The sequence below is a fragment of the Salvelinus fontinalis genome, chromosome 4 (genome assembly GCF_029448725.1).
Source record: "Salvelinus fontinalis isolate EN_2023a chromosome 4, ASM2944872v1, whole genome shotgun sequence".
NCBI classification, from domain to species: Eukaryota; Metazoa; Chordata; class Actinopteri; order Salmoniformes; family Salmonidae; genus Salvelinus; species Salvelinus fontinalis.
In genome coordinates this window covers 68,867,519-68,894,918 of record NC_074668.1, presented here as the reverse complement: position 1 = coordinate 68,894,918, position 27,400 = coordinate 68,867,519, and the positions used below count along the sequence as shown (strand labels likewise).

The 27,400-nt window shown below is 43.1% G+C and overlaps 1 protein-coding gene across 1 annotated transcript in view; it reads left to right on the top strand.

The window, feature by feature from the left end:
• Positions 1–27,400, top strand: part of LOC129852714 (polypeptide N-acetylgalactosaminyltransferase 18-like) — an 89,351-nt gene that overhangs the window by 38,978 nt on the left and 22,973 nt on the right. The window contains exons 2-7 of the mRNA XM_055918336.1: positions 1,861–2,056; positions 2,802–2,968; positions 16,209–16,392; positions 18,816–19,013; positions 19,494–19,608; positions 26,660–26,845. Coding sequence (XP_055774311.1) covers positions 1,861–2,056; positions 2,802–2,968; positions 16,209–16,392; positions 18,816–19,013; positions 19,494–19,608; positions 26,660–26,845 — 1,046 coding nt within the window. The remainder of the gene's footprint in view (positions 1–1,860; positions 2,057–2,801; positions 2,969–16,208; positions 16,393–18,815; positions 19,014–19,493; positions 19,609–26,659; positions 26,846–27,400) is intronic.

Genomic DNA, 27,400 nt, shown 5'->3' with positions numbered 1-27,400 from the left:
TCTGAAAGTATACCATTCAATCGGAGGTAAACAATAATCAACCATCTGCTATGTTTATTTAGAGTTTTCGATAATTCATTAAAAGCACATATTTCCTTCTGAATTTGTTGGATGTTTAACAGTAGCATTACTTGTTAATGTTTGTCTATTCTTGGTTTGGAAATCACATTTGATACCTGGAAAATAAATGGAAGTGTTTTTTTCCCCCCCACTGTCAAGCTTCATTTTCTTTTAATCAGTAACAGTGGGTTTCTGTGAAAGGGTAATGGTTCATTGTCATGCTGCCATCAAACAGATGCTCATAGTGCTGTTTCAATTCTAGACTAATTCTCACCCCTTTTTTTCTTTTCAAAATGACCTCATGTTAGGGGAAGTGTAATTTGTCTTGTCAAAGCAATTGTTTTAGCCTGTTGAGTTAATCTGGAAATAGCTGTAGGCAATCTAGATCCATTGGCCCCTTAACATGAAACCAAACAAAATGTCTTCTCATTTTTTTCTTACAGTATGTTGTTTCTGACTAAAACCACTGTATAATAGTTGCATATGCATTACATCATTTTTTTCTTCACGTAGTGCATCCTATCACATGCCCACATCTGACAGACCAGGTTTTCATTCAGCCCAGGACCCTCCCTGACCCCTCAGTCTCAGTGTCCTGACCGGTGCCTCTGGAGCTGCTCTCCCTTACTGTTCTGTTACAACGGCCGTGCACACTCTGGTTTCTTTTCACAAAACAAGGCAATGACTACTCGGTGACATTCCAAACTCCCATGTGTTACAAGGTATTGGCTAAACCCCTTAAAGACTGTCCTCCTGCTAAACTTGAGCCCCACTGTGGTCACCATGTGAGATATATGTATTTGAGAAGAAATGGGAGACCTTGTAGGCTTAAGGTCATCACAGCAGCCAAAACAAAATGAGCAGATTGAAAACCTACAGCACTTCAGCTTGATTTTCTGCAGTTTTCTCTTGAAAGCTCCTAGATAGACACACTACTCTGAACCATCGTAAAATAACCTTTTCCACTGATCCCCTATAGAGTCATTTATGATGAAGCGACATTCAAGATTTGCACAAATGTATTGAGTCTTTTTTCCTTGTCTTCACAGGGATCATAAATGTCATCGAGCTGTACAACAATGTAATATTCAAATCACACTGCAGTGTTCAGCTTTCAGATGTATCATTCTGTCCCCACTAGAATCCCTCCACTGGGATTTAAAGGAATGCATTAAATGCATTAAATGACAGCCCTGGGGCACTCACAGTGTGGCTGTGAGAGTCATAGAGGAAGACGCAGGATCTATTTAAATTCAATTGGATTCCAGAAGTAAACACTAATCACACGTACCAACACCGAGTCTGTTTGACAGCTTTAATGTTTCACTTTATCACGCTCACTGGAGCCTTCATTTTTTGTCGACTTGGTTAAATGTGTCTTTGGTTTACAAACCACTAGGCCGAGGCTGCGTTCTGCGCGGGCTCTCATCACAATGCTTGACTACGTCTTTCTCAGTGACCATGGAAATCTATTATCTCGAAAAGCTGTATAAATGGATACAGTCTATTTTCTATCATTGTATACGAATGTAATACTATACAATTATTTACTTAACATTCGGAACTGTATATTGATATGAGTATTGTTACTGCTTTCTAAGGTGTGATAGCTGTGTGGACATAAGCAATGTAACATCAATTCATTTATTCATGTGAGAGCTCTACTAAGTGTTCTAAGTTACATTGACCTTGTTATCGAAGTGTCCCTCTCTCCTGTCATGCACCCCCAGTAACAGGCAGGGACTGTGTGTGGCTGGCTTATACAAATATTCAATTTTTTTCTCTCTCTGGCTCCCACAGAAACCCCCCTGAAAGGAGAGGACGTTCTAGGAGACAAATCGTTTTCTGACTCGTCCCTGTTTGCCCACTGGGGTCAGGAGCTGAGCGCTGACAGCCGCAGGGTGGCCCTGAAGATGTTCCAGTACTACGGCTACAACGGCTACCTCAGCGAGCGCCTCTCCCTGGACAGAGCCATCCCAGACCTCAGACCTGATGGGTAAGCTGAGCTATCTGAATAGAGCATTGAAAACCACTGAGAATATCTCCCACTTAAACTTTTGCTGTCCCCCCAAGTCATACCAGCAGCCCAGGGGCTAACAGGACCTTCATATCCAGACTGTCTGAATTCACTATGGTCTGACTATAACACTAGTTGTGATCGTTTTGGATACAGACTATATGGAAGAGCACACATTAGAGTCCCCACTTGTTTGACTGTCGAGAGCATAAAAAACAAAGCTGCCTAGTGGGTTTTCATGTTGAGAATATGCCTCTGCATTTGACTCAAGCCTTCACTGTTTTGACAGGCAACAGAGGAGGAAAGTGTTACTTCAAAACAGCGGGGTGCAATTTTATCTCCCATGATTACCAACTCTTGTCTACCCAGTAGGAGCATAAAAGACCCTCACTCCCCCTCTGTCTATCTGTGGTTCTCAGACTATAAAGTTACATTGTGAAAAGTGTCATCTTATCCCATTGTTTGCTTCACAGATGCTTTTATCTGGATCACACTGAAATACACATTGTATTTTTGCTGTCACATCTGCTGTTGGGTTTGGAGGTCTGCCAGGGACATTAACATAACAACCACCTCAACATTGAGACTACAAATTGTCCAAGTGTCTGAGAAACAGACAAATATTTTTAATCTAGCTAGAATGTTATTGCTATGCATGTCCACGTCTCTAAATCAGGTCCCTTCTTTCCACACTCCGCTCACAATAGGTTTGTTTTCTCCCCAGGTGTAAAAACATCACGTATCCATCTAACCTCCCTCAAGTTAGCATTGTGTTTATCTTTGTGAACGAGGCCTTGTCCGTCATCCTGCGTTCCATCCACTCTGCCATGCACAGGACCCCCTCCCACCTCCTCAAAGAGATCATCCTGGTTGACGACAACAGTGACAACGGTGAGCATCATTAGACTGTATAGAACTGAAATGACCCATGATGAAGGTGTATTGCAACAAAGTGTTTTCTCTGAAGCAGCCGTAGCTTGCCCATATTTTGTATGATTGCCTTTTCCTTTGAGAACTTGAGCAGTGGTACTTTTCTTTCCCTCTGGGCCTTGGCTCTGTTGGCCTCCAGTTTCTGTGGGAATCTTCTAGTCTTAGTAATTACCCCTTTGTTTCCTGTAGACTATCTCTAATCTAGCTCTTTAATGTCCTTAATTATGGGCTGTGCTCACTGGATTTAAAGGATAGGTGAAAGAATACTAATTAGCAAGAAAAGCAGGGAGATCTGCCTGATGGTAGATTACCATCCAGAGAGGTAATTAAGTATTTTGAATTGTATTATGGCCTCCCAGCTGTGTGAGCCTACTGGTTCTGAGATCTGTCTCAAACTGTGCCTGGTTTAAAACACCAGCTGATCCTATGGAGTCTCACCACCAGCACACCGTCTTTTAAAACAGTGCAGCCGTATAGGTGAGCGGCCTCTGTCTACTGTTACTAATGACCACCGTCACACAGTCTGGTGTGGAGGGGAAGGCTGATTAAAGATGACGCCAGCTGTGAGATGTAGGCAAACATCCTGCTGTTGTAGAGTTTGTGCAGGACTACATCACTAAAAGTCAATAATGCCCAGCTATCAGTTGGTGCAGACTGCTGATTGGAGAGAATGCTGTTGAGTGGGTTGGGTCAGCCAGAAGAACCTCATACTCTCCCTGCTGGGATAAGAACTCATTTAAAGATATCCCTCTTTCCTTTTCTCCCTCATCTCTTCTCTCCTCTCTATCCTGCTGTGCACTCAACCTCCTGCACCCTTCTGCTAATCCGTAGGTACCTGAGGCACACTTTATTGCCTCAGCGAGTTGACAGCCTCCTGGGACAGTCCATTATTACCTGGGTACGGGGGGTAGGCTGAGTGCCACTGTCTGGAGATGCCATCTGTTTCCCCCCTAAGTGAGGTGAAATTCCAAAGGTTGTTGCCGTCCTCTCTCAGCTCAAGTGGATTACCGTGTCACATGGAGTCTTTGATTTTATCACATAATTGGGAGGCAGAGAGCAGCCCCTGAGGTCCCTCAGGAAAGCTAGTCACGCCGTGACATTTTGCTAATGGCATTGCAACCTGTTTGCCAGAGCATTCTGTCAGATTCACTCTGATAGATTTACTCTTATCATTATCGTCATGATTTCTAATCTTATCTCTACTAAACGTTGTCAGCCTGTTGACCCGTGGTGCTGCCGAGGCCGCTTTCAGAGGGTCACCATCTAGCTGCGGTCCTCCAGCACCAGGAGCATCCATAATGGGAATCTCTGAGAGTTCACCTCCACCTCCACCCAGCATTAGCATGCAGGAGACACTGTGACCGTTGAGGGGAAGAAGGGCCAATTTGCCTGGCTGATTGGATGATGTACCTGGCCTGAGGAAGACATGTCTCCATGCCACAGGGACTCTGACAGGTGTCCAATCATCTGACTGATTGGAGGAAGGCTCAAGATTTCATTGGAAGCCAAGCAGGATTTGGAATGGCTGCCAATGACTCCTCAGTGTTTCAACATTGAGCGACACACTACTGTATTTAAGGATAATTGTAAACAGCAGAACTTATATTGTTTGGAATGTTGTCAGTCTTTAGTTGAACCTGTGATCTTGTGTATATCTCTGTATTCAAATTAGCATGAGGTCATCTGACAGGGTTGCATCACAGAGTGAGTTTCTAAATGATTATCATTACGAACAGGCAATGTTAGGCATATCCTAACCGACAAAGAGTAGAATATCTATCATGCCTTGTTATCCAGCTACTCTCCATTGCAGGGAGAAAGGGCGTATATCACAGGGCTAGAGCAAGAAGCATGAAGGAAGATCCATCTTTGTCCGTCTACTCTCTCTGTCGCTCTCTGGTCCCTCATATTTTCTCAGACTCCATACATCAGTCTCTCTTTCATTTGCCTTCTCGCACTCTCTCGCTCTCGCACTCACTCTCTCTCTCTCGCTTTCTTTTCTCTTTCCCTCTCTCTCTCTTGGTCTGGGCGGCGTGACGAGGATTTGTTCATGTATTACATTCACAGCCCTGACAGTTGCCAACCCAGGCTCATTTTGAGTGATGGATGGCAGCCTCTGTCTCGCCAACTCCCAGCTTTTAGCTACAGTACATACAGAAACTTTGACTCAACAACAAGGATTGTGTCCATCCCCCCTGGATTATAAACTCCTCAGTTGTGCCCAATTTGGATATAGGAAATGGCTTAACAGTGAGTTCCAAAAGTATTGGGACAGTGACAAATGTGTTGTTGTTTTGGCTTTGTACTCCAGCACTTTGGATTTGAAATAATACAATGACTATAAGGTTAAAGTGCAGACTGTCGGCTTTAATTTGAGGATATTTGAGGGTATTTTCATCATCATACTAAGCTGACAGTCTGCACTTTAACCTCACGGTCATTTTATCATTTCAAATCCAAAGTGCTAGAGTACAGAGCCAAAGCAACAACAAAATAGTCGGTCCCAATACTTTTGGAGCTCACTGTATATCATCACCTATTCATTATGCTTCTTATACAGACGTAGGATCTTAATTTGAGCCAGTTTGCTACAGCAGGAAAATAATCCTGCAGTAACAGGAAATGTATTGTAATTAATGGATATTTTTTGTAGGGGTTAATACATTTTTCATAAGGGAAAAATCAAGTCTGAAATTTCTAAGTGGAAATTACAAACTTCAGAAGATTTTTTAAACCTCAACCACTACATGTTTTAAAGGAAAGTTATCCTGCAACGGGGTGATCAAATTAAGATCCTACATCTGTACTGTGCATTTGCTTTTATAGCAAACTATTATGTCCATGATTCTGCAGTTGTCTTCATTAGCTTTTTCCACAAATTTACAAAACGGAATAATATTTATGAAAGCAACTTTGAATCTATATGAAAAACACTTTTCACTTGATGACTTCACAAATCGAGAGGATGTTGCAGTTTTGTGCAGCTGGATCCTCCCACAACTCTAACTGTAGGACTGTGCCTATTACATTCAAACATGAGAATTTCTTAGGAAGCTTCAGTTAGGATATCAGTCATAAAAGATTGATGTTCTAGGTCATCAGCTGTTCCCAGGGTAATGAACCTGTAACTCCATGTGCTTTATTATGATTCATTAGAACCCATTACACTTCATCATTCTTCTTCTCAACACACACATCTGAATCTCTTAATTATTAATTGTATAAAACAAATGACTTAATGCGGCTGATGAAACGTCATCAGCACGTGCCCATAAGGTGCCAATTGCTTTCCTGAGGAGACTGATAAAGGGAATGATCTGAACAGAGAATGTCATTTAGCTCCTCCCCATTCCATCACTGAACTGATATGTGCCACTCTGAAAGCATTAACACAATTTGTGAAACATCTTGTAACCAACGCTAATTTTCTGAAATAGAACAGCACCACCATTCACAGCACGTCCAGTTGGGCTATTGAACTTTCCCCAAAGATCGATGAGGGACACATTTTGCTCAAGGATAAACAAAACGCTAGTGCGCTCAGCCAAAAAGAACAACTATTTCAAGGGCAAGGTGTTGTGCTTCAAGGCAGCAAACAAGGTTCTCTCAGAACACAATCTACTTGACCTGAACTGGGACTGCATGGTGCTGGAGTGGTTATTATAAACAAATGTACCATTGTATTATAAAAATCTAATTCAGTCATGTTTATTCATACTTTGAAAAAAAATTCTGCTGCATGTATTATTCTTATATTTGCTGAAAAATGTATCTTAGTAGAGATCTCATGTGCTTTTTTTATTCAGTGAGATTCTATAGTAGCTGGAGTTCCACTCCCTCAGACAATGTTTAGTATGCTGCTGTTCACTATGGGAGAAGATTAGAATGGAGACTGCTGCTTGAGGGGAACTACAGCGGCATTATGGAAAACAATGAGGAAGCAAAATGGCCAAGTTAAGATAACACCCTCCATTCTCTACTTACCTCTGCTTGGGTTGTAATGACACTCAATGCTTTCCCTCTGAATGGGATGACCATCAAAGTGTCTTTATAAAATCTTGAGAGCTTGTAGCTCTGCAGTGTCTACCCAGAATACCAAAATTGGTTCTGTGATAGTTCCCAGAACATTTGTTAAGGTGTGGCAAATGTTCTCATAACACAAACACTGTCCAGTTGTGCTGATGATTATACAATGTTTGTATAAAACATTCGCCTGATGTTGCAAGAATGTTCCCAGAACACATTGTGTGCGTTATTGCATAACCGGGAAACCTAATGAGAATGTTTGTGGAATGTTCTGTGGTGGTTGTTAGATGTTTTAGTGAATGTTAGGAGAACATTCCAAGGATATTTCATTTAAAACATTTTATCAAAAACAATATTTGAATGAATGCTTTTGGGATGTTATCATCCTAATGTTAGGAATGTTCCCAGTTTGCTGGATCGCTACAAATGCTTTCTCAAAGGTTCTTCAGTCGATCTCGGTGGAGCGCAATCCCCATAGCTTTGTGTTGTAATGAGTGTACTGACTGAAAAGGGAACCACCCAAAAAATGTAGGCAGGGAGGCCTTCTGTCCCATTCTCTGTGGATCCATTAGTGTTTACAGTAAGTCATTACTCCCAGGTGGACTGTTTAGTGTGGTGTTACACACGGTGGAATGTGTGATTATTGGATTATGGCTACCAGCCATACAGAGCACAGTAGCTGTACTGTTTAGTGTGGTGTTACACATGGTGAAATGTGTGATTATTGGATTATGGCTGCCAGCCATACAGAGCACAGTAGCTGTACTGTTTAGTGTGGTGTTACACATGGTGAAATGTGTGATTATTAGATTATGGCTGCCAGCCATACAGAGCACAGTAGCTGTACTGTTTAGTGTGGTGTTACACACGGTGGAATGTGTGATTATTGGATTATGGCTGCCAGCCATACAGAGCACAGTAGCTGTACTGTTTAGTGTGGTGTTACACATGGTGGAATGTGTGATTATTGGATTATGGCTGCCAGCCATACAGAGCACAGTAGCTGTACTGTTTAGTGTGGTGTTACACATGGTGGAATGTGTGATTATTGGATTATGGCTGCCAGCCATACAGAGCACAGTAGCTGTACTGTTTAGTGTGGTGTTACACATGGTGGAATGTGTGATTATTGGATTATGGCTGCCAGCCATACAGAGCACAGTAGCTGTTGTGCTTAGGGGTCCCTCTGTTCCTGGCCTGTAGTCAAACCATCTGGTGAACATTGTGAGAGATGACTGATAGCACGTCAGATGCAAACAAGCAGGTGCCTGGTGGGGGAGTGCAGAGTCATTTACCACATCTTTCTACTTTATAAATGATGCAGCAGAACCCTGAGACTTGAACAAGGGCACTTTGGAAGAGTCCATCTTCTTCATACTGTAGGCATTTGTCTGGAAGTTTACACAGCTCATTAAAGTGTATTTAATGTTCTTTGTAATTGACTGAAACCTTTGGATTGGCTGGCATTTCATCGGCTGCTATTCCCCGATGTGTGATTACTCTGAATGTAACGATTTCCTGTCCTGGAGAGTGAATTGTAATGTTTCAGGTTAAGTCAGTGGTACCTCAGAGTTGTTTCACCTGCGTGCTAACTGGAACTATCTTTCCGCTGACGTCAGTTGATATCAGGTGGTTGACCTCATGTTTCCTTCAGTTGGAGACTTGGCTTGACATGTTGATTAGTAGCCCTTTGCACTCGTACCCCTATACAGGTTGAAATGGCAGATTTGGACACTAAGTGCCTAAATTGGAACGCAGTGGCTGCACAGTTACATGCTATACATGACGTCAGAGTTCAGGGTCTTTACAGCTCATTATGGGTTTCGAATGACTGCCGTTCTGAATTTGAGCACCGCGCACAACATGTTTTTCTTCTCATTGACAAAAGTTGAAGGAGAGGCAGCGTGACAACATTTCAGTTTACATAATATGTATATTCACTTTTCAATTCACATTAGCAACGGAACGTCATGTGCCGCAAGAGGGTTCGGCAACGGACATTTTACCATAAATATTCCTATGAAATATCCCAGTAGACTATAGCCACAACCAGTATGCTTCAACTATGCAAGCGACTTTATCTTAACCAGATTACACGTTTGAAAAATGGAACCAAACCACATTATACTCTTAAGGCAACAATTCACAAGGATGTGCAGACAATAAGTTGGGCCAGTAACCAAAAGGCTGCTGGTTCAACTCCGAGCCGGTAAGGTGGAAAAAGCAAGGTAGTTAACCCCCAACAAAAACAGCTCAACTGTCTCCTGGTAGCGCCTCCATGCTCTGGACACTACGCTGACAGACACAGCAAACCTTTTTGCCACAGCTCGCATTGATGTGCCATCCTGGATGAACTGCACTACCTGAGCCACTTGTGTGGGTTGTAGACTCCGTCTCATGCTACCACTAGAGTGAGAGCACCGCCAGCATTCAAAAGTGACCAAAACATCAGCCAGGAAGCATAGGAACTGAGAAGTGGTCTGTGGTCACCACCTGCAGAATCACTTCTTTTTTGGGGGTGTCTTGCTAATTGCCTATAATTTCCACCTTTTGTCTATTCCATTTGCACAACAGCATGTGAAATTTATTGTCAATCAGTGTTGCTTCCTAAGTGGACAGTTTGATTTCACAGAAGTGTGATTGACTTGGAGTTACATTGTGTTGTTTAAGTGTTCCCTTTATTTTTTTGAGCAGTGTATATACATACATACATACATACATACATACATACATACATACATACATACATACATACATACATACATACATACATACATACAAGTAAAATAAAAGCAAATTATGACTGAGAACGTGAGTATACTATATAAGCAAATTCACTGGGGAGTTGCGATGAGCTGTTTATATATGGACCCCATACCCGCCACCCTAAAAAAGAAATGCATTGATATGCCTCAGGATTTTCCAACTCTTGCACAATTAATCTGTGCTTCAGGCTTATCAACTTCAGCCTAGAACAACTACAGCTGCAGATAGCCTAAATCCCATCTGGGCTGGTCAGGGGAAACGAAGCGGTAACGTCATGTATTTATAGCCTAAGCTATGCATTTATGGCCTAAAATTCACCCATTTATTTGTATTCTGCTAGAATGCGATCAAATTTGGTTTATATTCAAGTCCTTTTTTATATTTTTTGTTGTTGACTGGAATTAATCAATCAACACAATAGTGATGGCATGCTGTATTAATAACTTAATTACAGATGCCAAGGTCTACACGATGCAAACCTGCATACAGCGCGCTCAGCCCTGTTATTAGTTATTTGTCCAATCGCAGTTGTTGTCTCTGTCTGTGTGAAGGACATGTACATCTGTGTAAATTTTTTATTTATAAAATACAATTTATATGAACAAGTACAATGTTTCTGCTGTTTTTACAGGATTTTAATGTTTTCATTCTCCCTATGGCCAGGAGTTTTTCCAGGAGTTTAAAAAACAACATATGATCTGATTAGAAAAATAATCTGGTCCCATCATAACCCATATACAACTTTTTTTACAGCTGAGTAATTGTCTACAACTAGGGTCCGGAGTTGGTTAGGTTACCAGATCAGGAAAAACCCTGGGCCCCAGAAACTATTTTCCCACCCCACCACTCTGGGACTATTGGGCCCACCCTGAGATTGGAAGGTTGGGAGTTTGATCCTCTGGCCAAGTTATACCGAACACTGTAAAAATGGGAACTGACTTGGGCTCCCGAGTGGCACAGCAGTCTAAGGCACTGCATCTCAGTGCAAGAGGCGTCACTACAGTCCCGGGTTCGAATCAAGTCTGTATCACATCTGGCCCTAATTGGGAGTCCCATAGTGCGGCGCATGATTGGCCCAGCGTCGTCCGGGTTTGGCCAGGGTAGGCTGTCATTGTAAATAAGAATTTGTTCTTAACTGACTTGCCTAGTTAAATAAAGGTTAAATAATAAATGTAATAAAAAATTGTCTCTGCTTGACACTCACCATTAAGGGGATTGGGGGTAAGGCCCTGCTATAGACTAGTGTCCTGTCCAAGGGGTTTACTTTTACATCAAGCTGCCTCATGCTACAGAAACAGGCTCCTATGTGCTGTTCCAGCTTGCACAAGCCAAGGCTACTTACTTTACTCTGGGACCTGTGATGATCACCACACAATGTTAAATGTATATATCCTTTTTGTATGACCTACTATTGACATTATACATTTATTTTGGTGGTGGGGATGGGTTTCCATAGTTTTACGTGGCTCAGTGCAGGTAAAAACTCAATAAAATAAGTCTCAAATATTAGGAAAATGTTTCAAAATGTTTCAAAATTATTGCTCTAGGAGTGTTGGGCTGAACAAAGCAATTCTGTTCACAGCCTTGCTTCAAGGTGGGCAACTGTCGGGCGAGCGTTGTGCACTCCCTCTGAAGGTAGATGTAGAATGTTTGCAAGTTCACATTATTAGAAACAGTATAGCCAAGGGTATTCTCTCAACCTCCAGAGAATCTGTCGTAGTGTGAAAAGGGTCAAAGTTGCCCCCACCACTCCTGCTAATTGGGCAACTTTTGCAACTTTTTTGTTGTTTGTATGAGTGATTGAAATGGTGTGTGCATATGACAAGGACTCAATGTATTTGGAAAGATGAGATTTTGAGGATTATAATAAATACTGCTTTGATGTCATACAAGCAATCCAAATGTGCACTTCACATTTCCATATCATAAAACTCATGTAAAATACAATGGTTTGTGATCAGTTGCAAGATACCATGGCATTATACACTGGGGTGTCCTAAACAGAATGAGCCTATGTTTGTTGTATTGTGAATACCTTTTTTTTCCACAGACCACACATAGAATGGAGTCATGCACTTATGACTCCATTCTATGCGCACACAAATGACAATCTGCTTCTCTGAATTGCCTTGTGAAAGCCTAACAATGTAAGATCATATTTTATAATTTAGCTAGTCATGCTGGCAATACATTTACATTACATTTAAGTCATTTAGCAGACGCTCTTATCCAGAGCGACTTACAAATTGGTGCATTCACCTTATGATATCCAGTGGAACAACCACTTTACAATAGTGCATCTAAATCTTTTAAGGGGGGGGGGGGGGGTTAGAAGGATTACTTTATCCTATCCTAGGTATTCCTTAAAGAGGTGGGGTTTCAGGTGTCTCCGGAAGGTGGTGATTGACTCCGCTGACCTGGCGTCGTGAGGGAGTTTGTTCCACCATTGGGGTGCCAGAGCAGCGAACAGTTTTGACTGGGCTGAGCGGGAACTGTACTTCCTCAGAGGTAGGGAGGCGAGCAGGCCAGAGGTGGATGAACGCAGTGCCCTTGTTTGGGTGTAGGGCCTGATCAGAGCCTGAAGGTACGGAGGTGCCGTTCCCCTCACAGCTCCGTAGGCAAGCACCGTGGTCTTGTAGCGGATGCGAGCTTCAACTGGAAGCCAGTGGAGAGAGCGGAGGAGCGGGGTGACGTGAGAACTTGGGAAGGTTGAACACCAGACGGGCTGCGGCGTTCTGGATGAGTTGTAGGGGTTTAATGGCACAGGCAGGGAGCCCAGCCAACAGCGAGTTGCAGTAATCCAGACGGGAGATGACAAGTGCCTGGATTAGGACCTGCGCCGCTTCCTGTGTGAGGCAGGGTCGTACTCTGCGAATGTTGTAGAGCATGAACCTACAGGAACGGGTCACCGCCTTGATGTTAGTTGAGAACGACAGGGTGTTGTCCAGGATCACGCCAAGGTTCTTAGCACTCTGGGAGGAGGATACAATGGAGTTGTCAACCGTGATGGCGAGATCATGGAACGGGCAGTCCTTCCCCGGGAGGAAGAGCAGCTCCGTCTTGCCGAGGTTCAGCTTGAGGTGGTGATCCGTCATCCACACTGATATGTCTGCCAGACATGCAGAGATGCGATTCGCCACCTGGTTATCAGAAGGGGGAAAGGAGAAGATTAATTGTGTGTCGTCTGCATAGCAATGATAGGAGAGACCATGTGAGGATATGACAGAGCCAAGTGACTTGGTGTATAGCGAGAATAGGAGAGGGCCTAGGACAGAGCCCTGGGGGACACCAGTGGTGAGAGCACGTGGTGCGGAGACAGATTCTCGCCACGCCACCTGGTAGGAGCGACCTGTCAGGTAGGACGCAATCCAAGCGTGGGCCGCGCCGGAGATGCCCAACTCGGAGAGGGTGGAGAGGAGGATCTGATGGTTCACGGTATGAAAGGCAGCCGATAGGTCTAGAAGGATGAGAGCAGAGAAGAGTTAGCTTTAGCAGTGCGGAGCGCCTCCGTGACACAGAGAAGAGCAGTCTCAGTTGAATGACTAGTCTTGAAACCTGACTGATTTGGATCAAGAAGGTCATTCTGAGAGAGATAGCAGGAGAGCTGGCCAAGGACGGCACGTTCAAGAGTTTTGGAGAGAAAAGAAAGAAGGGATACTGGTCTGTAGTTGTTGACATCGGAGGGATCGAGTGTAGGTTTTTTCAGAATGGGGTGCAACTCTCGCTCTCTTGAAGACGGAAGGGACGTAGCCAGCGGTCAAGGATGAGTTGATGAGCGGGGTGAGGTAAGGGAGAATGTCTCCGGAAATGGTCTGGAGAAGAGAGGAGGGGATAGGGTCAAGCGGGCAGGTTGTTGGGCGGCAGGCCGTCACAAGACGCGAGATTTCAGAGAGAGAGGGGAGAAAGAGGTCAGAGCACAGGGTAGGGCAGTGTGAGCAGAACCAGCGGTGTCGTTTGACTTAGCAAACGAGGATCGGATGTCGTCGACCTTCTTTTCAAAATGGTTGACGAAGTCATCCGCAGAGAGGGAGGAGGGGGGGGGGAGGGAGGAGAAGGTGGCAAAGAGCTTCCTATGGTTAGAGGCAGATGCTTGGAATTTAGAGTGGTAGAAAGTGGCTTTAGCAGCAGAGACAGAAGAGGAAAATGTAGAGAGGAGGGAGTGAAAGGATGCCAGGTCCGCAGGGAGGCGAGTTTTCCTCCATTTCCGCTCGGCTGCCCGGAGCCCTGTTCTGTGAGCTCGCAATGAGTCGTCGAGCCACGGAGCAGGAGGGGAGGACCGAGCCGGCCTGGAGGATAGGGGACATAGAGAGTCAAAGGATGCGGAAAGGGAGGAGAGGAGGGTTGATGAGGCAGAATCAGGAGATAGGTAGGATAAGGTTTGAGCAGAGGGAAGAGATGATAGGATGGAAGAGGAGAGAGTAGCGGGGGAGAGAGAGCGAAGGTTGGGACGGCGCGATACCATCCGAGTAGGGGCAGAGTGGGAAGTGTTGGATGAGAGCGAGAGGGAAAAGGATACAAGGTAGTGGTCGGAGACTTGGAGGGGAGTTGCAATGAGATTAGTGGAAGAACAGCATCTAGTAAAGATGAGGTCAAGCGTATTGCCTGCCTTGTGAGTAGGGGGGAAGGTGAGAGGGTGAGGTCAAAAGAGGAGAGGAGTGGAAAGGAGGCAGAGAGGAATGAGTCAAAGGTAGACGTGGGGAGGTTAAAGTCACCCAGAACTGTGAGAGGTGAGCCATCCTCAGGAAAGGAACTTATCAAGGCGTCAAGCTCATTGATGAACTCTCCAAGGGAACCTGGATGGAGATAAATGATAAGGATGTTAAGCTTGAAAGGGCTGGTAACTGTGACAGCATGGAATTCAAAGGAGGCGATAGACAGATGGGTCAGGGGAGAAAGAGAGAATGTCCACTTGGGAGAGATGAGGATCCCAGTGCCACCACCCCGCTGACCAGAAGCTCTCGGGGTGTGCGAGAGCACGTGGGCAGACGAGGAGAGAGCAGTAGGAGTAGCAGTGTTATCTGTGGTAATCCATGTTTCCGTCAGTGCCAAGAAGTCGAGGGACTGGAGGGAAGCATAAGCTGAGATGAACTCTGCCTTGTTGGCCGCAGATCGGCAGTTCCAGAGGCTGCCGGAGACCTGGAACTCCACGTGGGTCATGCGCGCTGGGACCACCAGGTTAGAGTGGCAGCGGCCACGCTGCCGCTGCCAATAGAACACGCTGCCAATAGAACAAGCTTTCAAATTATGCCCACCCTAACTCAGCTTCTGATTTGTAATGGACTATTTTTGAATTGAGTAAACAACATCAGTATTTGTGTGACGGCGTGGATGCAGGTCTGTGTTCCAAACAAAACAACTACAAGTATGCTTGCTCTAGTTCCTTAACGGCACATCTAGGAGAGCAATAAAAAGCACCTTATAGTTGAAGACTCTTCTTTGAGTCATAAAAGTGCATTGAAGAAGCTTAGGAACTGTGCAGACTTTGGAGAGGTGTGTGTGGCCATTTTGAGACACCAGATAGACCTCTTACTCAAACCCTTGTAATTATGTTGCATCTACCCCAAAGTTCCCATGAATATTCTTATCATATTACTGAATGTATCCAGAGTATTTACAGATTTTGTTACTAACAAATGCAGGCAAAAAGTACAGTAAATAAAATCAACAGTAATATTTGGATTGAGTCTTGTCAGGTGAACTGTTGTGTCCTCACCTTTAGTGACCAACACTAATTTCCCCATAATCTCCAAATTGTTCCCTTTTAATTGCTACCATGGTTATGCATACAGTATGCTTCCCATGTTTCTTCTGTAAGAAACATTTTAATTTAGCCCTATAGGCCAATACCATGAGTGTAAGGGGTTAGAGAAAAACAGTCTTTGGTTGACCTCTATAGCAACACTTTACAAGCCGTGGCACTATGCCACCATCTTTATTTAGGCCCATTCATTTCCATAAACCTACAGTTTGTTTGACTTGTTGGTTTGTTGAAAAGTTAAATACTGTATTGAGGCCAAAAGCACCCCAACTGTGCCCAATTCCTGCTCTTACTTTCACGCTTTTGATAGAATTGCGGTCTGATTCTTCAGGATTGCAATATCCCCTCATGTACAGCGAGCCCTATGGAACCCTACAACTGGAGGCAAGTTCTTTGGTCTAGTGATCAAAGCAGTGGAGCATGACTGCTTTTGGCTGCCTCCCCCTACCCTTAAATACCCCAAGGTGGATAAGATGGAGTCTATTGAGAGTGGTGTAGGCTATGTATCATCCATAGCCTTTCTTACTTCACCAGAGATTGAGGAAACTCAAGGTTTAACACATTATTGTGTGCATATGCATGTTTGCGTGTGTGCCTAATCATGTGTGTTTGTGTGCATTCATGCCTTGTGTCTGTGTGTCTCCTTTTTAGATGAGCTGAAGGAGAAGCTACAGGACTTTGTGTCTGAGACCAACAGCCAGCGTCCCGGCTTCATCAAGGTGGTGCGCCATGATAAGCAGGAGGGTCTGATCCGCTCCAGGGTGAGTGGGTGGAGGGCGGCCACCGCTCCGGTTGTGGCCCTGTTCGACGCCCACGTGGAGTTCAACATAGGCTGGTGAGTCACATGACATACACGCACATTACATTAACACACTTCCTTACACTGATTTGTGAAGCATATGGGTTCTCAGCTACAGCACTCTATGGCCATGCTCAAAGCCACATTTGATCAAAGACTTAAAAAAAAAAAAATATATATATATATATATATATATATATATATATATATATATATATATATATATATATATATATATATATATATATATATATATATATATATATATATATATTTAACCAGGTAGGCCAGTTGAGAAAAAGTTCTCATTTACAACTGCGACCTGGCCAATACAAAGCAGTGCGACAAAAACAGAGTTACACATGGGATAAACAATCGTACAGTCAATAACACAATAGAAAAATCTGTATACAGTGTGTGCAAATGAAGTAAGGCAATAAATAGGCCAATAGTGGCGAAGTAATTACAATTTAGCAATTTACACTGGAGTGATATATGTGCAGATTAGGATGTTCAAGTAGATACTGGTGTGCAAAAGAGCAGAAAAACAAATATGGGGATGAGGTAGGTAGTTGGTTGGTTAGGCTATTTACAGATGGGCTGTGTACAGCTGCAGTGAATCGGTGAGCTGCTCTGACATCTGACGTGTAAAGTTAGTGAGGGAGATATGTCTCCAACTTCAGCAATATTTATTTTATTTTATTTTTTTTGCAATTCGTTCCAGTCATTGGCAGCAGAGAACTGTAAGGAAAGGCGGCAAAAGCAGGTATTTGGCTTTGGGGATGACCAGTGAAATATACCTGCTGGAGCGCGTGCTACGGTTGGGTGTTGCTATGGTGACCAGTGAGCTGAGATAAGGCAGAGCTTTACCTAGCAAAGACTTATAGACCAAACCCACTGACCTGGAGCCAGTGGGTTTGGCGACGAATATGTAACGAGGACCAGCCAACGAGAGCATACAGGTCGCAGTGGTGGGTAGTATAAGGGGCTTTGGTGACAAAACGGATGGCACTGTGATAGACTGCATCCAATTTGCTGAGTAGAGTGTTGGAGGCTATTTTGTAAATGAAGTCAAGGATCGGTAGGATAGTCAGTTTTATGAGGGTATGTTTGGCAGCATGTGTGAAGGAGGCTTTGTTGTGAAATAGGAAGCTGATTCTAGATTTAATTCTGGATTGGAGATGCTTAATGTGAGTCTGGAAGGAGAGTTTACAGTCTAGCCAGACACCTAGGTATTTATAGTTGTCCACACAGTCTAAGTTGGAACCGTCCAGAGTAGTGATGCTAGTCGGGCAGGCGGGTGCGGGCAGCGATTGGTTGAAGAGCAGGCATTTCATTTGACTTTTGCCTCCTGAGGTATAGTTGCCAGTGTGGTGGCATGACATGTTGTCTATGATAACAGTGTGGCAGGAAGTGTGTGAGGCCTACTGTAGACCCTACACATACTTCCCTGGGGTACAACGATCATTGCTCTGACAGAGTTCTCATACCGTCGAATTGTGGTCTCAACAGCCTGACCCAAATCTGTCAGGGCGGTTTGAACAGCATCCAGAATATTTCTGTTTTTAATCTGTGCTGATTTGGTATTAAACCTACATAGCACAAATAGCATCCCTCAGTAATGCTTTTACCTAGATGTGCGCTTGCTACAGGCTGATTCATTGTTTGTCTGAATACTTGGCAGGAGCGCCTACGCACATGGTTTGTTCAGAATACAATAGATGAATTTTCCAACTCAGCTTCTACAAACTAATCTTTTTTTTAGTGTCACACACTAGATAGGTGCAGTGAAATGTGTTGTTTTACAGGGCCAGCCATAGTAGTACAGCATCCCTGGAGCAAACTAGGGTTAAGTGCCTTGCTCAAGGGCACATCAACAGATTGTTCACTTTCTTGGCTCATGTATTCGAACCAGCAACCTTTCGTTTACTGGTCCAATGCTCTAACCGCTAGGCTACCTGCCACCCTGTCTCTACTTGTAACTATCGGTGTGTGGCTAATCCAAGCCTTTACTGAGCATGATTGCACAACTATTGTATACTGTTTGCATTGTTTTTTGTGCTCATTTGGAGTAGTATGAATCATTTCTGTTTTCTCAGTGGCTTAATTTTTACATATACATTTTAGTCATTTAGCAGACGCTCTTATCCAGAGCGACTTATAATTAGTGCATTCATCTTAAGCTAGCTGGGTGAGACAACCACATATTACAGTCATCGCAAATACATTTTCCTCAATAAAGTAGTTATCAGCAAAGTCTGTGCTAGTAGGATAATACACATTTTTATATTTTTTGGACCCTTAGTTACAATGGACCCTGGATCTTTTTTAGGGGTTGTTACAGAAAGCTAATTGCGGAGTTTTTATTTATTGCACATGGTCCTCATTTACATGTGTAGGGTAGGTAATTGAGCTTCTCATGTACTAAAACTTAATTGCATTCTACTATGTGTTTGAAGGGCTGAGCCTGTTCTCATGAGAATTCAGGAGGACAGAACACGCATAATCTCTCCGTCGTTTGATAACATCAAATACGACACGTTTGAGATTGAAGAGTACCCACTGTCTGCTCAGGGCTTCGACTGGGAGCTGTGGTGCCGCTACCTCAACCCACCCAAGTCCTGGTGGCACCAGGCCAACAACAGTGCTCCAATTAGGTAGGTAGAAATATGGGGACTTATGAATACATTTTCTTTCATCTCTTTTGTATGCAGGCAGAATGTGATGGTTGCGTTGTTTCATAACAGCTGTGTTTTCTGATTTACAAGGCAAATGTATACATATAGTATACATGCCAATTAAGTATCCAGGTATATTAGAATATACTGTAAATCATGGGAACACAATATTCTTTTGATTGATAGATATATATATATATACACTTTATTTGGGGTAAAACCGTTTGTACAAATGAAAAAATACAGTATTTAAGTACAAGATACCGAGAGGATGACACATGAAAGCGTAAAAACACTTATTTCCTCTCAAGAACAGCATATAACACATTGAAATATACATTGATTGATTTAATTTGTTCATGCCTCCAAGTTATTATTTTTTTAGTTCAGCAAAGTATCCAGTAGGTTGACTAACACATGTAAATACATTTTGTATCTACTCCATGTGTGATGGTGTAGGAGCCCTTCTCTGATTGGCTGCTTCGTGGTGGACAGGCTGTACTTTGAGGAGATTGGCCTGCTTGACGAGGGGATGGAGGTGTATGGGGGCGAGAACGTGGAGCTGGGGGTCAGGGTGAGTAATAACGCCACATCCAGCAGGCACAGGGAATCGTTCATTTAGGTAATGGCTCTGATCCTGGAGAATTAACAGCGATAATAATCCACACTGTTTTTGGCAGCCCTACCTTTTAGAGTTTGGCCTCCCTCTACTTTTTATGTAAAGTGTCCTCTGGCTCAAGGCTTTGTGCGGTCTGTAATTAGAACACATTAACAATGTATAGTAAGAGGACTAGGAGGAGTTATACCACCCCAAACTCATTAAAAAATATATATTTCAGTCTTTAAAGGCCCCCTTGTTTCCTAGCAAAGAAAAATATGTCAGATTTAAATCAACACCTTTTATACACTTCAAAGAGTGCTTTGGGTTGTGCCAGTTATATTTATCTGTGTTAATCTTACGTCATATTTCCAGACTGTCGAGCATACCTCCAGTCAAGTATATTCCCTGTATGTGTGAGTGACGGTCCATTCCCCTGCCTCAGCTCTGTCTCCGAGCCAGAGTCGGTGTGATCTCAGCAGTACAATGAGCAGATGGGCCAGAGGAGGCACGACTTCCCCAGGGAGGTCTAATAATAACCCTGCTATACTCACTGTACATATACCGCCACTAAAACAGCAATCAACTCCAACAATAACACCCAGAGACGGGACAAACAGTCTTCCTCCAGCTGTACTCTGTAGATTACAGGAGGGAGAGAGAGAGAGATGTGATGCCAAAGTGGGGAAATATCCATCCTTGGTAATGACAGAGATGTAATCATCAGTCACTCTTTAGGAAAGAGAAGGAGATTAGTCCCATAAGTCATTTTCCTCCAAAACATTACATGCTTTTAGGATTTGGGGCTTGATAATGGCCCCGCTGATTGCTTTCTGCTGAAAATGTTGGTAATTTTTATCACCTACATAATACATCAGTGTCCTGCATACTGCTATGTACAAACAGTTGATGAATAATTTCAGTTAACTCTACCTCTAAAAATAGAGACAAAGGAAATCTGTGCCTCCAGATGTGCTGCTTGAATCCCATGCTGTTTTAATGGCTGGGGTCTGTATCTGGACTGAGTCCTATAGGAAGTGACCCCTGGTCCTTGGATGGAGGGTTAATGTGGTGTAGCCTGCAGCCCTCGTCTGTGTCCTGGATGTGTGGACTGATGGGAGGCATTGGTCTGACAGAAGGTGATGAAGTGAATTGAGAGCTGCAGGACTGGAGCCCATAGATGCCCTGGAACTGATCCCAGATCAGCAAGCGCACTGAGCTCCAGCAGGGTCGGCCTGGTGCAGCATATTGGTCCTGCCTGCAGACCACCTGCTTGCACACACTCAGGCTGACAGCAGAACAGCGCTAAGGGACATTCACAGAGATACTCACACACAAGGCCAACACTGCTGCACAGCGCAGGGGACCTCTCTGGTCCAGGCTTGGGCGTAATCTGTAGGGGGATGTCCTGGGTGTATCAGGATGACAGCTGCACCATGTTCACATTCTGTCACTGGAAGAAAATATACAAGGATCATGAAATATCATGTGAATTGCATTTACAATGAATGGTATTCATTTATTTAATGTATGTGTCAGAGTTTTAACGTAATCGTCCCCTGTGCGCTGCTTTAGCTTGCAGAATGTGTTGCTAGGGAATGGAAATAGAGGAGCTAGAGGGCACAACATGTTTCTGTCCTTTCTGATGAAAAACCCAGCTGTAGACGGCGGCCAAATCTAAATTATATTTCTGAAAGATAATCCCTCAAATTTAATTTGGTTATTAAACACAAAGCAGAAATGTACTTTGTTGTGCTAGATGGTGAGAATTAGGGTTTAATATTTTCCCGGTATTTTACAAATGTTCCGTCCTGAGCATAAATCAATTTTCACCCGGGTAACCTGGAGTTTCCCGCCAAAACCGGAGTGTCATTCAAAAGCATTCTAAAGTAAATAAATTGGCCTATGTCTGGATTTGATTAGAGCTTTGATCGAAAATTCAAGCCTGAGCCATTAAATACATTTTATGAGCCCTACATTAAAGACATTTAATGAGCACATGCCCAAAAAAGGCCAAATGATTGTGCCGTTCAGTTTCTTTGCAATTTCTCGCATGGAATAGCCATCATTTCTCAGAACAAGAATAGACTGACGAGTTTCAGAAGAAAGGTCTTTGTTTCTGGCCATTTTGAGCCTGTAATCAAACCCACAAATGCTGATGCTCCAGATACTCAACTCGTCTAAAGAAGGCCTGTTTTATTGCTTCTTTAATCAGAACAACAGTTTTCAGCTGCGCTGACATAATTGCAAAAGGGTTTTCTAATGATCAATTAGCCTTTTAAAATGATAAACTTGGATAAGCTAACACAACGTGCCATTGGAACACGGGAGTGATGGTTGCTGATAATGGGCCTCTGTATGTCTATCTAGATATTCCATTAAAAAAATCCGCTGTTTCCAGCTACAGTAGTCATTTACTACCATAACAATATCTACACTGTATTTCTGATCAATTTTATGTTATTTTAATGGACAACAAATGTGCTTTTCTTTCAAAAACAAGGACATTTCTAAGTGACCCCAAACTTTTGAACGGTAATGTAAGCTACTGCACATTTACTCACGACAGAAAACATAAAAGCCCATATATGTAGCTAGCTATATGCTCTCTTGAGTAAATAAATGAAACTAGCTCCAGTAGGCTAATCCTTTTGATTGCGAACTGTATTACTGTATTGTATTATACTGTAGACTATTATACTGACCTCGTTCAAACCATGAAAAGCAAGGAGAGAACATCCAATTCTGGTGCAGCACATGCGGCCTACAAAGTTACAAGTATAGGCTAAATAATTTTGATATATAATGGGGCCTATTTTTCAAATTACTAGGCTGGCACATATACACCTTCCATAATATTTCCCCTTAATGTTATTAGTCTACCTCCTCTTTCTCTCTATTTTTGCTTCATTCCTTCCTCGCTTTTAACAGTTAAATGAAATAAGTTTTGTTGTCCATCATTCTATTGACAGAATTAGATGCAGAAGGCTTTCACTTCTCTTCACGAAGATTGAATGATTGAGTCTGAATAAATAACTGCTATAACCTACCGCCATATCGCGTTCACTCTTCTGGGTGCTATATTTAACATTCAGCAAACAAGAGCTTCTGTCCCTCTTTGAATAGTCTATTGGTATAAGAAAAGCTAATCCAGCAAACTATTCTAGTCTAGATTTTCCTGCATGGAAAATCATTTTTTTGCATTTTTAGAAATGTTTGGTAATTTAAAAAAAAAATCAACTGAAATATCACATTTCCATAGGTATTCAGACACTTTACTCAGTACTTCGTTGAAGCACCTCGGCAGCGTTTACAGCCTCGAGTCTTTTTGGGTATGACGCTACAAGCTTGGCACACCTTTATTTGGGGAGTTTCTCCTATTCTTCTCTGCAGATCCTTTCAAGCTCTGTCAGGTTGAATGGGGAGTGTTACTGCACAGCTATTTTCAGGTCTCTTCAGAGATGTTCAAGTCCAGGCTCTGGCTGGGCCAATTAAGGACATTCAGAGACTTGTCCTGAAGCCACTCCTGTGTTGTCTTGGCTGTGTGCTTAGGGTCGTTGTCCTGTTGGAAGCTGAACCTTCGCTCTGGAGCAGGTTTTCATCAAGGATCTCTCTGTACTTTGACTCCATTCATCTTTCCCTTGATCCTGACTAGTCTCCCAGTCCCTGCCGCTGAAAAACATCCCCAGGGCATAATGCTACCACCACCATGCTTCACCGTAGGGATGGTGCCAAGTTTCCTCCAGATGTGACACTTGGTATTCAGGCCAAAGAGTTTAATCTTGGTTTCATCAGACCAGAGAATCTTGTTTCTCATGGTCTGAGATTCTTTAGGTCCCATTTGGCAAACTCCAAGCGGGCTGTCATGTGGCTTCCGTCTGGCCATTCTTCCATAAAGACCTGATTGGTGGAGTGCTGCGGAGATGGTTGTCCTTTTCGAGGTGCTCCCAACTCCACAGAGATATTCTGGAGCTCTGTCAGAGTGACCATCAGGTTCTTGGTCCCCTCCCTGACCAAGGCCCTTCTCCCCCAATTGCTCTGTTTGGCCAGGTGGCCAGCTCTAGGAAGAGTCTTGGTGGTTCCAAACTTCTTCCATTTAAAAAGGATGGAGGCCACTGTGTTCTTGGGGACTTTCAATGCTGCAGACATTTTTTGGCGCCTTTCCCAGATCTGTGCCTCGACACAATCCTGTCTCGGAGCTTTACGGACAACTCCTTCGACCTCATGCCTTGGTTTTTCAACTAGGGGACCTTATACAGACAGGTGTGTGCCTTTCCAAATCATGTCCAATCAATTGAATTTACCACAGGTGGACTCCAATCAAGTTGTAGAAACATCTCAAGGATGATCAATGGAAACAGGATGCACATGAGCTCAATTTCAAGTCTCATAGCAAAGGGTCTGAATAGTTATGTAAATTAGGTATTTATGATGTTTTTATTATTACTTTGCAAAAAAAATCTAAACCTGTTTTCACTTTGTTGTTATTATTGTGTGTAGATTAATGAGGAAAACATGTGTTTAATCAATTTTAGAATAAGGTTGTCTTAAACAAAATGTGTAAATAGTCAAAGGGTCTGAATACTTTCCAAATGCACTGTGGATATATATATATATATAACAGAATTAGCTACTGTATTTTGGAGGAGATTTGAAGCCAGGTGAAGATGTGTAAATTAGACGTGCATTCAGTCTTTATATTGCTGTAGCATAGACTATGCGGCAGCAAATGTAGGCCTTCCTGTCATAAGAAAAAAAGTTATGATGAAATGATAGGTCTACACGCATTGTGAGATGCGCTGTCTGAGTGTTGACTTACCATGCAGAGGCCGTAGAGAAACCAGGTTTAGACATTGCATATAATTTAACTGTTCCATTTCATGCTGTTCACATGAATTATTTATTATAATTCACCGGTTACCGGGTTCCCGCCATTCAACCCTATTGAGAATGTATGCCTTTGCATACATATTCTTTAACAACACCTGCACATTTAGGTAAATCAACACATACTGCACAGAATGAATATAAATGTAGCCTATGTGTCACACAGAAGTAATTTACTGAACATCAGGTAAAAAAAATAGTTACGCTCCATAGGCTTTGAGACTGTTTTACTATATTAGTTATTGTAGGCAGGAAATATTCCATAGATTCCAAAGGCACTTATGCTGTGAACTGCTCCGTTCAACATCCTATTCATAATGTTGACGCAATAAGCCAATGGCTGGAAAACTGTCATAACACATCCTCTGTGTATACACAGCTCCTGTAACATGAAATGCAGTCATGACATGTAGGAGAGAAAATTAGTGGGTTGTGAAATGGTTTTCCTGAAGAAGGTTCACTGAGGTCATGTGTCTGTAATCTGTCTGTCTGAGGTCATCTGTCTGTATCTGGTGTGTCCAAACTCTGCACAATGCCATAAGAGATGAGAAGATCAGAGAATGATGATGAGAGCAGTTTGATGTTCTTGAGGACTTTTACTGCACCTCTCCAATCAGAGTGATGAAGATTTCTGTCTGTTCTGTCTGTAGTGTATTAACACCAGTTCACTCAGGTCAGGGGAAAAGATCGACATACATGTACTTTTTCACAGATTCCTGTTTTGCACCTTCAGTTTGTTTAGTAGAATCTCCAGATGGGGCAATGGGACTGTGGGTGTTGACATTGCCAGTTTGTTAGTTTGCCATGGAGAAATGAGCACAGCAAACAGAGGCGAGGAGGTGACTGGAAAGCAAGACTGAACGCCTCTGTGAGAGAAAGAGACAGAGTGCCTCATCTTTGGAAGTAGATCACAGCACAGCAGTCACAGACATCATCAATTACATTACTTGCGTCATTGAGCTGTATCACTCCTATAACACTGTAGTCTGACTGTTATGGTCTGTAACTGTGTTGTTCTGTGTGCACTTGTTTCTCTTTCTGGGTCTGTCTGTGTATGTATGTATATATGTATGTATGTATGTATGTTATGTATGTGTCCTGTTTTGTGTCCCCTGATAGACGACTTAGAGATTTCTGTGGCTGTCCCTGAGTGCTATAAGTAGACAGAGGAAGTTAAACTCCTTGCAGACAGCGGGGGGCGATCTACTCTCCATGCCAGTTCATGCAGTGCTGTGGGCAGCAATGTAGGAAATGATAACATTATGGAATGAGCATTACCTTTCCAGAAAATCTGTCAGAACTCTGGAACTACATCAGAGCTTTGAAGTACATTTTTGCACATAGGACCTGATAAGAGGAGATGTGGAATGAATGTCAGTGTGCAGGAATTCTCAGGATGGAATGCTAGCCCGTTGAAGCCCGGTTAGATGTCGGTTAGTGCTGTGCCTTGGAGGGAGTCGAGAGGCTATGAGCTCTTCAGGGCCAGAGCAGAGAGATAAAAGCAGGCAAAGCACAGATACACAGAGCCACAGGGGACAAAGAGCAGTCAGTTTTATCACAACAGTGAATCACAGCATTACACTACGTCTAAGAAAGAACAGGAGATAAGGCCATATTGTAGGAATGTTGTTACTGACATACAGAATTCTCCCCCTCCCTTTTTCTCATTCGCACACACTCTCTCTCGCTCGCTTCCTCTTCCCCTCTCGCTCTTGCTGTCTCTCTCTCGCACTCCTAGCAGCCATTAATCATGACATTAAGCATAAGGCACTGGGACTCCAAATGTCATCCCATATCAGCAATTAAAACTGTTAGACCACTAAGTCAGACACAGCATGTCAGATGTCAGTGAAGCCATGGTGCTCCGTTTTGATGAGGCTTCTGGCAACCTCAGTACTGTGAGGTGTTATCTGGACCAAGGATTCTCCAGGTTCTCCTCTTCCTGGCTGCATTTGACAGGCTTTTTGGATCAAGTAGAGAGGTGGAGCTCATGTAGCCCTGTCAGCCTCAGAGTAAGAGGCTTCTGATCTGAGTCTTTCTACTGGAGCACCCTCTGGAGCTCTAGATCTGCCCTGGGTCTTTTCCTGCCTGGCAACATAATTAACCAAGTTTTGCTCTGTCTTTTTATGTGTAATACCAGGTGTGGCAGTGTGGGGGCAGTGTGGAAGTCTTGCCCTGTGCCCGTATCGCCCATATAGAGCGTGCCCACAAGCCCTACACTGAGGACCTGACGTCTCACGTGAGACGGAACGCCCTGAGGGTTGCAGAGGTCTGGATGGACGAGTTTAAGAGCCATGTCTATATGGCCTGGAACATCCCTCAGGAGGTGAGAGTTTGTCAGCTGCTAACTGGACCAGGTCTACTGAACCATGTCTAATAGAGGGTGGGCAAGTGGTCAGGGTGGGAATATTGTCTCGCTAGTGGGGATTTGTAAATAAAGAGTGATGTATAGTGTAATACGTTAGTGTACAGGTTTAGGATCTTAATTTGATCACCCTGTTGCAGGAGAACGTTCCTACAATGCAGGACATTTGTAACTTGTAGAGTATTTGAGGTTTAAAAGGCTTCTGAAGTTTGTAAATTCCACTTTGAAATGTCAGACTTAATTTTCCATTATGAAAAATGTGTCAACCCCTAAAAAAAATGTGCATTAATTATAATCCACATAATTAAAATGTTCTGCTGCAGCAGGATTATTTTTCTGCTGTAGCAAACTGGCTCAAATTAAGATCCTACACCTGTATTGTGAAGAGAATTGTTACTGAAGTTATTTTTGGAGATGCCAATTTGATATGGCATTATGTGTGTATATATACAGTTGAAGTCGGAAGTTAACATACACCTTAGCCAAATACATTTTAAACTCAGTTTTTCACAATTG